Below are 14,382 nucleotides of genomic sequence, written 5' to 3' on the forward strand. Positions count from 1 at the left end.
TTTAAATATGATTTCCCTTTAAATTTCAACTTTAAATTTCAATCCTTCTCTCTTTACAGCGTTCACCCCACATAAGGACAAACAAGGTACCTGTACTTTAGCAACTCACAGATGTCTGTGGAACTTTCTTAACTCCAACACTGCAACACTGCTTTGGTGCTAATTCAAGTCAAAACCACTGAAAGTTTCAGTAAGGACATAAATGGAGGGTTGAAGAGGACCCTCCTGATCACACAGTCACAGGTTCAAGTAGGTGTAAAGCGAGGTATAATGACAGCTCAGGAGAGCTAATGATACTCAATATCAGGGTAATCAGTGAAGTTCCTAAACTAAGAAAGTGGAATAAAAATACAGTGGGTTTATTACTAAGGAATGGATAGGAAAAGCCTTTTATGGTAATGATTCCTGTCTGAAGAAATCTGCTAGGCTTTTTGTTTGGAGTCATTGTTTTGACCTGGGCGTGTGCAAAAACGTCCAGATAGTTTCCTCACAAACAAACTTGATTATCCCAGTATGTTACTGGCTTGTCTAATGTTCTATTGCCATCTTCAAATGGTTCTAAGCAGCAAGGGGCCATGGTGTTTAAGTTGCAGGTCTCTGTTAATCTGCCTTAGCTGTTGGACAGCTCCTCTAAAGAGTCTTTGGTCAGAAATCTGGTTAGAGGAACCTAATTGTGGCTGATCTGTGATGGTGCAAATGAAACTTAATGGATTATCTTGGATTCATGATATCAAACAGTCTTTCTAGCTTTTTCTTGTCTGTCCAGTACCTATTTTCCTGTTTCTTTCATTTTAGGATTTAATGTCTGTTTTGACTGGAAGTCTTTTAACATTTCTGAAGTTGAATGAGAATAAATAGCTTATCGGAAAACCTTAATTGATCAAAATATCAGCAGGCTCCTGAATTGTTTTCTATTTATTACTGAGAAAAGTATAAATTATTTCATCTTTCTGATGTCATTTTTAATCAGAAACAAACTCAATCTAAGGCTTATGGGGGCAGAAATTATTTATTTTTTTGTTATTTTCTTTGTATGAGTGAATGAGTTGGCTTATTGTTGATAAATGGTGTATTTTTCCATTAGTTTCCTGCTGTAATGTGCTGTGACTGCATGTTGGAGAAGAAAGTGTCTGTTTGGAGCTTCAGGACGATACGTCATGTTTTCAGGAGTCACGGCAGAGTGTGGAGCAGTGGGAATAATGTTGTCTGCCTGCGATCTTAGGCCTTGGTTTTCCACTTGGTGGAAGCTTAAGCAGAGAAGTTCATAACTCTCAGATGGACGTTTGAAAGAAGGCAAGACGTCAAACTCTGCCCTAATGGATATTTACTTCCTGAATTTGGGCTTAAAATGCTGCAGGATGTAAACAGGCTTACAGTTGATGATGGTATACGTATGCTCCTTGACGCTCCCATCTTTCTAAACAGTGAAAACATGTTTTGCATACTGTATGGAAATATATTGATTCCTTTCTACCGTCAAGCAAACTACAGTTAATAGAAAAAGGAGGCTTTTGTTTGACTGGTTCCTTTCCTTAATCAGCCTTCTCTACTTCATCTCTCCTTCTGTGCTACACTCACATCCTCCCCTGAATATTTTACGGCCCCATTGTGGCAAAGGTCCATCCAAACTTTTGTGCTATTTACAGGAAATATGTGCAGGCGTGATGGAAATGGATGGAGCTGTATTAATATGGAGTGTTTTTCAGCAGATGAGAGAGGCTGTTGTTTGCAACCTTTCCCCTTGGAAACCACAGAGACAAAGTGGCTGTTTGAGTTCTTTGGAGGAGCAGAGAGATTTTAATATAAGAGAAGCAGCAGAGAGCATGACTGCCTCCTCATGAGGGGAACAGCCACTGTCCGCCTGTCCAGGCTGATAACAAGAGGCTCACTGACAAAAAGCTGGGGATCTTACTGGATGAACTTTTCCTAAATGTTTGAGCAAAGATAAAATCTCTTCTCCACATAAAAATTAAGCTTTTTATAAGAATAATTGAAGATAACTTTGATTAAGGAACCCAGCAGTGACCAGAACAGGGTTCTCACCTAGGCATAATCAGCTCAACCAGACGTTACTGTCAGCCAATCAGAAAGCAGAGTTTTTTTTTATTGCCAGATCCTGCAGGTCGTGGTGCTATTTTGAACCTGGTTTATGCTCAGAAACCAGGTCGTCTGCGTGTGTGTCACAGTTAACGCAGATATGCCCCGCCCCCTCCTGCAGACACTCTGGTGCATCTCCCCAGACTTAACTATAGTTAACTATACTTTACTATAAATAAGTATAAATCAAAAATATCTGCGTCATTCCTGCGGCAAGCTAACGGCGACACACTGCTGCGGGAGTATAACCAGCACTTTAGTACTTAATGATTTGCAATATTCTGCTATTTTGCCAAGTTGGTCCCGCTTATATCTCAGTGCTTTAAGCTGCTTTTTTTTTCTTCTTTTTTTGCTTCCTCTGGTTATCATTGCTGTATTTGAGGATCAGCCTCTTTTGCCAATATTTCCCTGACAATTGCTGCCAAATATGGAGGGAATTTTGTTGCATTATTATTGGGGGCAATATTTTTTGATTGAAATTTGAAAAACTGCAACCCAGAAATGAAACACTTACTTTACAAAAAGAGATTTTTTATTTTCAAGTTTAATTGTCCTTCTCAAATTTGTATTTTATATATTGATCTGAGGGCATTCCATTCGACATTCTCTTCACTTCCAGCCCAAAACAAACGTTAACTCTTAATGTGCACAATCACTGATGAAAAGTTATTTTGCCAATAAACTGTCTTTGCTCCTCCCTTCAGAGGAAAGCCCGCCCCCAGAGGGGAAGACAACGTGATCTGGAAAAATGCAGTAATAAAAAAGTAGGTACTTCATAAAACTCAATCTGAAATATAAATATATATATAAATATGTTATTTTTTGGAAAAATAAAATTTGAAAATATCAAATCTGTAAAAAGAAAACAAAAAATGTGAAAAAGTGAAAAACAAAATCTAATAAAATAGCAAAGCTACTCTAAAAAAACTTTTTTATTGAAATATTTTTCAACCAGTTTAATTTCTAAATTGCAGTTTTTTTCTAATTCAATGAAAAAAAAAATAGAACATGTTTTTTAGCTCATAATAATGAAACAAAACTCACCTGTTTCCTTGTTTGAACCGGTTTCCCTTTTTTAAAAAAAAAAGGCCTTTAGGCCCCTGTCACGCCTTCCTGATTTAGCCGGCGTATGCCAGATGTCCCAGAGTCTTCTAAATCGCTGGCATACGCCAAACCTTCTATGCATTTTTTCAACTTTGGCCATATACACAGCTTAATTTATGCATAACGCAGCGCAGCGTAATAACCGTAAAATATCAGAAGCCAGTTTCCTGAGGGGGGCAGCAATCTGCCCAGCCTGCATAAAAAGATATTAACCTAGCTGCTGTTTATCGTCCACCAAAGAAAAAAAGAATAAATTAAAAAAAGATAGAAAATGAAAGAAAGAAGGTTTGCAGTTGCAACAGATTCAGCATCATGTCTGCTAGGTAGATTGTTGGTTGTGGTTGTGAAAGCAGGGAGGATCCATCACACTCACCTTCTGGCTCAGCCTATGATGGAGAGGAAGTCTGGAGGAGAATTGACAGTTTTCTCCTGTGAACCCCCATTTTTAGAGCAAAACGATGCCAATAGACCATTAACATTAGCTTGAAGCTAGAAACACGCTGAGCGGTCAACTGGAACACGTCAGATACGTCGATATAACTTGATAAGTTACTCACAAGTTACTCATAGTTATTCCAAAAAAAGTAAAAAAAAAACCAATCCACTGGACTTTATTTCCAAGTTTAAAGATGTTTTGCTTCCCATCCAGGAAGCCTTTTCAATTCAAAATGTCAAGAATAGGTTGAGGTTTTATACAGTAGCCCAACAAGGCCTTGTTTTTTTTTTTAGAAAACATGCAAACTGAAATAGATGAATGGGTCCTCCCTGTTTGGCTTCTTTTGTTATCCTGTAATGCCTGAAACCTGTCCATGTCTCTGAAAGGGCGTTGTTAAAGGGAATTCTTGGCCTGGCTGAATAGGCGAGGTCTTCTGTTTCCCAGTAAAGGTGTTGTGGCTGCGTTGATAGCGGGAATGGATCAACTTTATTGCTGTAATGTAGGCATTTGAAAGCTCTCTTTTTAAGGTTGTTTTTTCTTTCTTAACATAGATGGCTTCCTTCACGCCTCTCTCAAACCACCGGCTTTCTTTGTCCATAATCTGAACATTCTGGTCCTCAAACGAATTTCCTCCAAACCAAAGTCCAGTGGATTGTTTTTTTTTATATTTTTTAGGAATGACTATGACTTGGATGACAGAGAATCTTCACCAGCTCATTACTCAGGTTTTGGATTTCGCCATATCTCAATGTGTTTCAGCGTGCTTCTGCGTGCTCATAACTTATACAAAACGTGCGCATAACTTATCCAACGTATGCCAGCACTTTTGACAGATTTTCCCTACATCAGGCATACGCTGGTCTAAATCTTCAGGGTGTGACAGGAGCATTCGTTAGATGCTAGTGATCATCGGATCCTCGGTTTAGCTTGATCTTCTTTTTTAAATCTTTAAAAACCTGCTGCTATATTTTGATCTAGAACGACAGATAGGACGATTCTCCTGCAGATTCGGACATTTATATAACACACCTCTCGGTTTGTGGACCTCCAGTCAGAGCTTTAAAAACTGCTCTTAGGATAAAATGGCCACTGCAGTAAGATATCGGAATAAGAAAGACCTCGAAGAGGTTCATTTTTTTGGATCACATGAGTTTCAAACTTTGGATCAAACCCAGCAGGCAGAGCTTCAGCTGCTGGATCCATCCTTTCAAAGCTAGAAAACCAACCAGTTTTATATTTTCTGCCAAAAAGAGCTGAAACATCCAAGGAAATGAACAAACACTTAAACATCAAACCATAACTGTTTAGAAATGATTGAGCTCTTGTTTGCAGACAAGATGTCACCAAAACCGTGTGCTTTCTTAATCAACCTCAGCGTCTTTTATAAGCTTGAACCATCCAGGCTAACAGAGAAACGTCTTCCTCACCTCCTTTGGTGTAATAGGGGTTTCCGAGGCTGGTCTGCAGGGGCGTGTTTCTGAATGACAGCCTTCTATCCCCCGCCCCGGCGGCCATGTTCCCCAGGTACCCTCTGTTGCCGGACCTCCTCCCGTCTTTGCTCCCCGTGGGCTTGGCCAGGGTCACCTCCACGGTGGCCCCGTCGATCTGCCTGCGGTTCATGAGGCCCATGGCGGTGATGGCGTCGCTGCGGCTGCGGTAGTGGATGAAGGCGAAGTCGGTGAGCTTCTTGACCCGCTCCACGCAGCCCGGTTTGAAGCTGGAGAATTCCTTGTAGAGGGTTTCCTCCGTGGTTTCCATCATCAGGTTACGCACCTGCAGGAGGAGAGCAAACAGTTGGCTGTACGGAGGGAACTTTCTTCCATTATTCTCGCACCTAAAGAAAATGTTTTGTATACTGAAATAAAATAGAAAAAGTGCAATTAAATCATCTTAACCAAAAAGGTATTGAGAGCAACTCTCATGTTTTCTTCTGTTATCTTTTTTTATTTAATTCTTTTTTAGCAAAACTTTTTATAGATTTCATTTTTTCATTTTTTTTTAAAGATTAAAAATTTTCAAATGTAATATTTTTTTCAAATTTCTGTTTTTTATTTTATATATTTTGACTAATTAGCATTTGTTTTCTTGATTTAAACAGATCACATTGTCTTAAATTTGAGCCCAATACAGAGGCTTCCTCTTGACGACCACACTGACCAATGAAAATGTCGTTGCTAACGTCCCGTAGACCAATAGAAAAGCTCGCCCCAGAAGTGAGGCGATTTTCATGTTAAAGGAAATTTGAAATAAAAAATGGCATTCGTAAAACACAATCTTAAAAACCCAAATTTTTTGAAAAAAATTGTGAAATATAAAATCTGTAAAAAATAAAAATATACATTTAAAATATGAAAACATATTGGTTCCTTTTTTTTTTTTTTCAATTTACAAAACATCTAGTTTGCTTTTAACAATAAACAAACTAAATTCCCCTTCAAATGGGTGTAAACCCAACAAGCAGCGTTCATAAAGCAGAGGAAGTGTAACAGCAGAGACATGAGTCAGGCTTTGAGTGTTTCCCTCCTCAAACAGCGAGTCGTCTACCTGGGAAGCGTTAAAGGCTGGTTATCCTCCCACAGCAGTGTGTCGCAGTCAACTTGTCGCAGATATTTTTGATTTATGTCCAATATTGAAGCGTGGTCTGCCCTATGTTATTCCACGGCACAACGCAAGAGGGACAATCAGGAAGTAGCTGTGGGTCTAGATACGGCCGAGGCGGTGAGGAAGTGGGGAAAAGTTTGAACAACAACGGAGAAACATGTGTGCCAAAAAGAGCGGGGATCCAGGTGGAAAAAGGGTCCCAGCATTCTCGCGCACCTCGCTCTTCTAACCACAAGTAGTTTTCCACAATGGCGGTCATACAAAAGAAACAAGCCAGTAAGGTACTAAACAGGAAATACACATAATGTAGAACGGATATAGATTTGACCAATCAGAGGCCTCCTGTCTCCGGCACTGTCTGCGATCACCTACATTTTTGGAGGGTTGCACCTGAGTGTCTGCATGTTTGCATTCACTGCGACACACACACACAGATCACCTGATTTCTGAGCATAAATCAGCCTCAAAGGGCTCACAGAATGCGAAACCAAGTTTCCATTGTCATAGATGAATAACAATAGTTCAGTTGGTGAAATGGACGTACAGAGAAGTTCAAACCCCATCAACACCTCCTTTCTCTGCAAATCTCACACTTCTAAACTTCCACCATGAAACGGGCGAATCATAAACGAAGCCCTGAGTCGACATAAACTCTGTGATGTCGCCTTATTTGGTTCTGGTCTGTACTTTTGTACACTACACTGGTTCACTGGCCCAAGGGAGGGGGGGTAGGGCCGCTGACTGGACCGGACCTCAGCAGAGAGCAATGAGCCGTCCTCAGCCGGAGGAGGGGGGCCGGTAAGGCCTGCTGCTACGTGCTGAACTGTAGTCGACCAAAATCCCAGACGATTTTGAAATTCCCTCTGGACATTTTTTTAGGTATAAAAAATAGGAAATGTCTGGGAAAAAGAAGACGTCTGGTCACCCTACCATATCAACAATTTGATGTTTCAGTGAACGCTCCTTTTAAAACGCTCCTTTTAAAACCATAATTAGGAAGCATTATAACCACCACGGCTAATCAGGCCCACAGCATGATGCTGTCACCACTTTACATCATTGTGATCAAACAGCTGGATCTTTATCCACTGCTGCAGCAAACTGCCCTGCACCCAAAGCCACGTTTTTATCCTCTTTCTGCCTCTTTCTGCCACTACTGTACCAAGGATTCTTCTGGAAGCACTTTGCTGCCACCTAGTGGTCAGTTAAGCCTGGTCCTCCACTGTCTATTTAAATCCTCTGTATGGGAGCAATCACATATTCATAACCTCCAGGTCCTGGTAGTGAAAAGTCAGTCCTCTGACCTATGAGGGTGTCAGAAATATGGAAACATCAGAATAACCTGATAATCTGCTGTAGCTGGAAATCTGGGTTCAAACAAATCCTTCTCCTGATGCACAGAGAAACACTGAGCTGCTCTATGGACAGCAGCTCGAACACTTCCTAGAACACTTGGCAGACTTAGCAGAACGCAAGCTTACAATCACATTTCCTAAGCCTTTATCAACGACCCTGCCTCTGTGTGGATTAGACAAAACAGAATAAATTAAAAAACTTTGTTTTTATTGAATTCACTGTCTTGTCGGGTCATAATTCCAGGCTGACAATATAAGCAGCTCAGAGGAACCACAACAAGCAGTGAATAACGTGACGTTCTGGATGATCAGCCAAGCAGCAGAAACATCTGTGGGGTCCTTATAGTCCGACGTCGTTCTGAAGGCCTGGCGTACCTAATACAGGTTTAAAATGACTGCTGGTGGCCTGATGATGTCATCTACCTGCTCATTATCGCCGTCTGGCTTTAAAGTCTGTTTCCATGAACAGAAAAGGCTGCAGCAGCAGAATGAGAGCTGAAAATCTGAGGAAATCTGATCTGAACAAAAAGGGAACAAAGGAAGTCTGACAGAGCAGCAGAAGAGGAGAAACTCCCTGAGAGCTTTTCTCTTCTTCTCCTGCCTCGGTCGCTTTAATAAGCTGTAAATGGCAGAAAAAATGTCCTAATCTGAGTCAGCTCTCAGATTAAAGGGATAATCTCTTCCTCTTTGTTGAGGAAACACCGACTGTTGTCTCCTGACTCCAATCCCTCCATCTTGGAATCGTTCACACAGAGGGCAGGTTATTTCTGACCCACATCAGCTTCTCCTCTTTGATCAGAAAGCAGCTGAGCTCTGCCTGCAGGGCGGCGCTGTGGAGCTCCGCTGCTGAACTTTGGGTTTCTCAGCAGGCTGAGTCGGGCTCAGTGCCGTGCGTGTGTTAGAAGTGAAGGTACGTACGTAGAGGACTCGGACGCGCTGCATCACCTCCTCGTCCACGTCCTTCTCCGGCTCGGCCCAGTCCACCTGGATGGACTGACCCCACAACTGGAAGGTTCCTGCCGGGCAGAACCAGGACCCCATCAGCAGAGGGAGGAAACCAGCAGCATCTTAAAGCAGCTCTAGTCCTGCTATAGACTCTCATTGGACGTACAGGACCGGCCTTTGGCTAGGCCGTTCTCACCCTTTGATTCAACCTAGCCTGGTTCAATTTGACGCCATTGCCTAAAACTCATCACCATGTTTAGAATGGCGGCATCTGCTGGATAATATCAGAACTACAAATGAATGGGTATCCTAATGTCCCCTGAAATAAATACAGTTTTTCCATCATAATAGCATTGATAACGATTTTTTAAATGAATTAAAAAAAGATCTAATGTCTGACCTGTAAATTTGTACTATAAAAAGCCCTTTTCAGTACCAGCAATGTAACAGCGTGGTGATGTTTTAAAGTTAACTGATTAGCAATATGAGAACAAATCTTGCCCGATCATCTGTTGCTAATCTTTATTTGCTAATTTGTTAGTTACGACACTAATCGGCCGTACGGGCTAAGATTTCAGTGTGATGCACCTACTATCTATATAAACGCACTGATAAATGATCCTTTAAATATTTCTGATGATTAGAACCAACTCACTTATAACACAGAAATGTAAACAACAGGCAGTAATAAAAAGCGTTGCAGAAATAAGTACCAAAAAAAAATACAAAGGAAGAATAAAACAGACAAAAAGTATTATAACATGCACATAAATAAATACTTAAAAATATAAGTAATAAATAAATTAAGTTGAAGATTATAAGGGAAAATAAATAAATAAGGCAATTATTACAAAGGTGAATAAATAAAGAAGCTAATTAAAAGAGATGAATACATTTATGTCTCAATGGATAATTGTATGCTCATTTATTTATTATTATTATTAGGTATGCACGATATTGGGATTTTGGCCGATATCCGATATCCGATATTTTAAAACTCATGTAGCCGATATCGATACCGATGTTGAAGCTGGACAAAAATAAGTAGTCATTGAAAATAGCAGTTTTGTTATCCATTTCTGACACTTTGAAAAATAATATACTCAAATATATTTTCATATGCTGATATCAAATTGATTTTTAAAAACGCGGTATCGATCTATTTTACTTTCAAAATCTCGTGAAATTTCATCGTTCTGTTACAAACTCTCGTGATATTTTGCAAATTCTTGTGAGATTTTGTTAGTAAAATAGATCGATACCGCGTCAATATATCAACATATAAAAATATGGCAACATTTGGTGAATTTTCGGGGGATTTCGTAGCATAACGATGACATATAGCAATATTTCATTAGTAAAAGAGATTGATATGGTGTTTTTAAATGGCAATATATCAGCATATGAAGATATTGGGATATTTTAATGTATCAATATTTTTTCCCTCGTCTTTAGAAGTTTTTAAGTCTGTAAAAAAGAAGTTTTTGAGGAAGAAGAAGAAGTAGTATTTTTATTTTTTTTCAGACTTTAGAAACTCAGAAGCTGATCAAATATCGGGTTAAATATCGGTGGGGTGGCTGATATCCGATATTCGGTTTTAAGGCAGATACCGATAGGGGGACGATTATATCGTGCATCCCTAATTATTATTATTATTATTTATTTATTTATTTTATTTATGTGTTTATTTTTAAATATGGCATAGTTGGTCCTCCATACATTTTTACTCATGACACAAATGTCACAACGGTTAATGATCTGTGACTGTACCCTTGATCGGACAGCAGGGGGAGTTGCTTCTCAGTCAGTCTGTACCACCGGAAATACATTCATGTCCTTCTGCCATGCGGCCTCCAAGGACCAAACTCACATATGCCGTATTTGCTTACTGCGAAACTTAGAATGTAACTCTCTCTACATCTTCGTATTCACACAATGATGCACCAATAACCTTCATAAATGTAGAGGCACAGGTTGAGCTCTGCCTCCCTCTGCTGGACACAGACAGGAACTGACCTCGGGTCAGGGCGGAGCAGGAAGTGAGCAGGTGACGTACCGGGCATGAGCATCCTCCTTGCCATGGCGGCTGCTTTGTGGGACCCGTACTCCACGAAGGCGTAGCCTCGGTTATGGCTCTTCTCTGCGAAGTTTGGGTAGACGATGACGTCCACCACACCGTCGGTCACCTGGAAGCACGGCCTTCGTCAGACACGGCGGCGGCTTTGTTCTGTTCCTCAGACCTTTAAACTCTCTACCCACCTTCTTCATCTCCTCCATGATCTCCTCCTTCTTCTTGTCTTTGGGGATGGAGCCGATGAAGAGGCGGCAGTTGTCCAGACTCACGCAGACTCCGATGAACTTCCCCGGTCGAACCTCGCAGTTGTCCAGCATCCGGATTGCTCTCTGAGCCGCTCCTCTGGACCGGAAGCCAACCACAGCGCTCGTTAGTCTGCTGCCTCCCACCGGGCCGCAGCGAAGTCGCCCGGCGCCTCACCTGTTGGTGTACATGACGAAGGCATAGCCGCGGTTCTCCCCGCTGAACTCCATCATCAGCCGGAACTCATAGATCCTCCCGGCCTTCTCGAACAGCGGCACCAGCTCGTCTTCGAACATGTCTCTGGGAATCTTCCCCACGAAGACCTCGCAGCCCCGTGGAGGAGCCGGACCTTCCCAACCTGAGCCACAGAACCAGGCACCCAGAACTTTTAATGTTTAGGAAGAAACCTGGACGACTGAGCGGGAGGGAAATATAACCTTCTATTCTAAAACAAGGAAATCCTCACTTCCTGATGTTTTATTTCAGACATTTAAATATATATAAACCTGTTATTATTCAATAAACATGCTAAAGGAAGAAATATAATATCACTTATTTGCATATTAGGAGCTTTAAACAATTAATCAGATTAATCAATTATTGAAATAATCGTTAACTAATGCAGTAATCAATGAATTATTCACTGGAGTAAAGAGACTGTACTAAGCCTTTAGCTGACAGAGCGGCCCACTTAGAGCAGCAATTATACCAAGATTGTAAAAAATATATTAAAATTTTTCATTTAAGATAAATAGAAAAAGTGTTTTTCGGTTAATATTCTCTATCTAGAACTCCTAAAGTGAAAAAGTTTGAGTTTCAGCTGGTTTAATCTCCTAAAATGTCTTCTTGAAGGAACCTTTTACTATCCGATTATTAACCAATTTGCCGAAAAAATAATCGACTTATTATTCAATTTGCAGAATAATTGTTATTTGCAAACTTAAAAAAGGCTTTAAGTCACTTTAAGCTTAATTTTCTCAAGCAATAGAGTCAAAATCACTTTTCACAAATATAATAAAGTTTAAAAGCTCTCTGTGACAGATTTATTGTTTTACAAAATCATTATTAGTTGCAGTTTATGTTATTTAAAATGCTTCGGTAGAATTGTAGACTGAAGACATATGATTTATAAAGTTTCAAAACTGGCTAAAACTGCAAACTAAATGAGAGTAAAATCAGGGAAAGAATGAAATAAAGAGTTTAATATAAACAGCTAAAACGAATCTTAAAGAAGACTTTTTACTAAATGAAACCGGGTGAAACCTTTCCACAGTTCTGGAGCATATTGACAGATGAAAAAGATTTTTTTTTTATCCTTAATGTATAATTGCTGCTCTAAGTGGGTCGCTCTGACTCTATATACTCCAGTTAATGATTAATCAATTAATTGATGATTATTTCAATAATCAATTAATCACCATTAATCGGATTAGCAGTTTCAGCCATAGCTGCAACTATTATTCAAATAGTTTAAAAACTCGTTACTTTTTATTTGTGCTTAGTTTTGATTTTCTATTATAGTTTAACTTTAATTTGTTTTTAGTGTTTGAAAGCTAGATTCGTTTCTAATTTTTGAAAATTAGGTTTAGTTCTAGTTCTTGTTTTTTTTTAGGTAATATGATGGACATACGGGGCTCAAGACTAAAAAAACAATAAAGATAATAGAAATAAAATCCCAGATAAGGACAGAGAGGACTGCCATACTGCCATCTGTTGGCGTAATGTAGTACAGCAAATAAGAAGCAAAAACAGCAGCAGGAAACTAGACCTCATGTTAGTGCATTATAACAAAGACACAAAGGAAAAGGAAACGCATTCTGCTAAAATTCAGTTAGTTTTAATTTTTTTTGTTAATCCTTGTTACAATTTCTCTTTTGTTTTTCTTTAAACGTAAATTTATACATTAATATGTCAGTTTTTGTAATTTCAATAGTTGTAGCTAACAATAATAACCTTGGTTATTGTATCAAACTTTAAACAATATATAAACACTTTCCACTGAAGAGACCTTCTGTGTTCGTCCAAATGTTTTATCTAGAACTAGAATGGCGAAGTTTTAGCTTCACCTGGTTTAAATTCTGTATCAGATCTTTAAGAAACCTTTCAGTTTATCAAAAAAATGATTCATTAGAAACATAGTCATTACTTTCAGTCCTAATCCCAATACAATCTCTATTTGCTTTGGGATTAAAATGAGCCAATGTGGTGGAAATCAAATAGCTTATCTAACTTCATATATCTGAGCCTAAGAGGTGCCGTCATTTCCTGTTCCTGTGGGCTGTGGTGTACCTGGCGGCGGTCCGCCATACTTCCTCTGCCCGTTCTCCTGCACCATGTTGTATCCCGTCTTCTCCATCAGAGCTAGCAGAGCCATCTCCTTCGCGCACGACACTCTGAAGTCATCTTTATCCGCCGGCGAGTCCACGTCAGCCGAGTCTCTGTCTACGCCCTCGTCTGATGACCTGTCGCCGTCTGTGAATGAAAAACAACCATGATAGTGAACATGAAGCCCAACATCTAGAACTAGACATGAAAGCTAAATTACTTAAGGCTTTCAATGAAATAATCTCACATTTATATTAATGACACAAATGTCATTAATATAAATGTTTTCATAATTAACTAGACGACTAATAATAGACTTCAGTTCAGCTTCTGGTTAAAACTGTCTTAGATCACAAACAGGTGAGAAAAAGGCCTGGATTAAAACAATTAATCAGATTAATTGTGTTTAATTGATTTATTAAAATAATAATCAACTAATTTAGTAATTGATTAATCTTTAACTGGAGTATAGAGATAATAAAACGTATCTTTAGCTGACAGAGTGACCCACTTAGAGCAGGAATTAGAACAAAATGAAAAAAGAAATTCAAATATTTTTCATTTAAGACAAAAAAAACATGTTTGTCTCTGATTATGCTCTGTCCTATGAATGAGTATTAGGGCCACGCTAGAGATTTTTTTTCTTCTATTTTGAGAATAAAGTCGTAACATTAGGAGAACAAAGACGTAAAATTACGAGAATAAAGCCATCATACGACAACCCGTTTCAGAAAGACAGCTTTTGGAAGAAAGTGCTTCTTGTAAGAGCTGTCATAAAATACAACTTGTTTCTCGTACTTTTACGACTTTATTCTCCTAATATTACGACTTTATTCTTGTAATTTTATAACTATTCATGTTGCGACTTTTTTCTCTTTATTGTCACAGTTTTACAACTTTATTCTCATAATGTTACAACTTTATTTTCGAAATGTTATGATTATATTCTTGTATATTTATGACTTATATCTGGTAATGTTCTAACTTATATCTCGTAATGTTACGACTTTATTCTCATGTTATGACTTTATTCTCATAATGCTACAATTCTATTTTCAACATGTTACGACTTTATTCTCCTAATTTTGACTTTATTCAGAATCAGAATCAGAAATACTTTAATAATCCCAGAGGGAAATGACTTTCTTACTATTCTCGAAATAGAAGAAAAATAAATCTCTAGCCTGGCCCCAGTACTCCAT

General features: G+C 39.0%; 1 protein-coding gene across 1 annotated transcript in view; it reads right to left on the reverse strand.

The window, feature by feature from the left end:
* Positions 1 to 14,382, reverse strand: part of rbm46 (RNA binding motif protein 46) — a gene marked incomplete at its 3' end in the record, with an annotated part of 26,267 nt that extends 11,885 nt beyond the window's left edge. Inside the window, exons 1-7 of the mRNA XM_015370876.1 lie at positions 14,331 to 14,382; positions 13,145 to 13,327; positions 11,033 to 11,213; positions 10,798 to 10,954; positions 10,595 to 10,724; positions 8,512 to 8,609; positions 5,065 to 5,410 (exon numbers count right to left, since the gene is read on the reverse strand). Coding sequence (XP_015226362.1) covers positions 5,065 to 5,410; positions 8,512 to 8,609; positions 10,595 to 10,724; positions 10,798 to 10,954; positions 11,033 to 11,213; positions 13,145 to 13,327; positions 14,331 to 14,382 — 1,147 coding nt within the window. The remainder of the gene's footprint in view (positions 1 to 5,064; positions 5,411 to 8,511; positions 8,610 to 10,594; positions 10,725 to 10,797; positions 10,955 to 11,032; positions 11,214 to 13,144; positions 13,328 to 14,330) is intronic.

The sequence above is a fragment of the Cyprinodon variegatus genome, unplaced genomic scaffold (genome assembly GCF_000732505.1).
Source record: "Cyprinodon variegatus isolate N-32 unplaced genomic scaffold, C_variegatus-1.0 Scaffold49, whole genome shotgun sequence".
Classification (NCBI taxonomy): domain Eukaryota; kingdom Metazoa; phylum Chordata; class Actinopteri; order Cyprinodontiformes; family Cyprinodontidae; genus Cyprinodon; species Cyprinodon variegatus.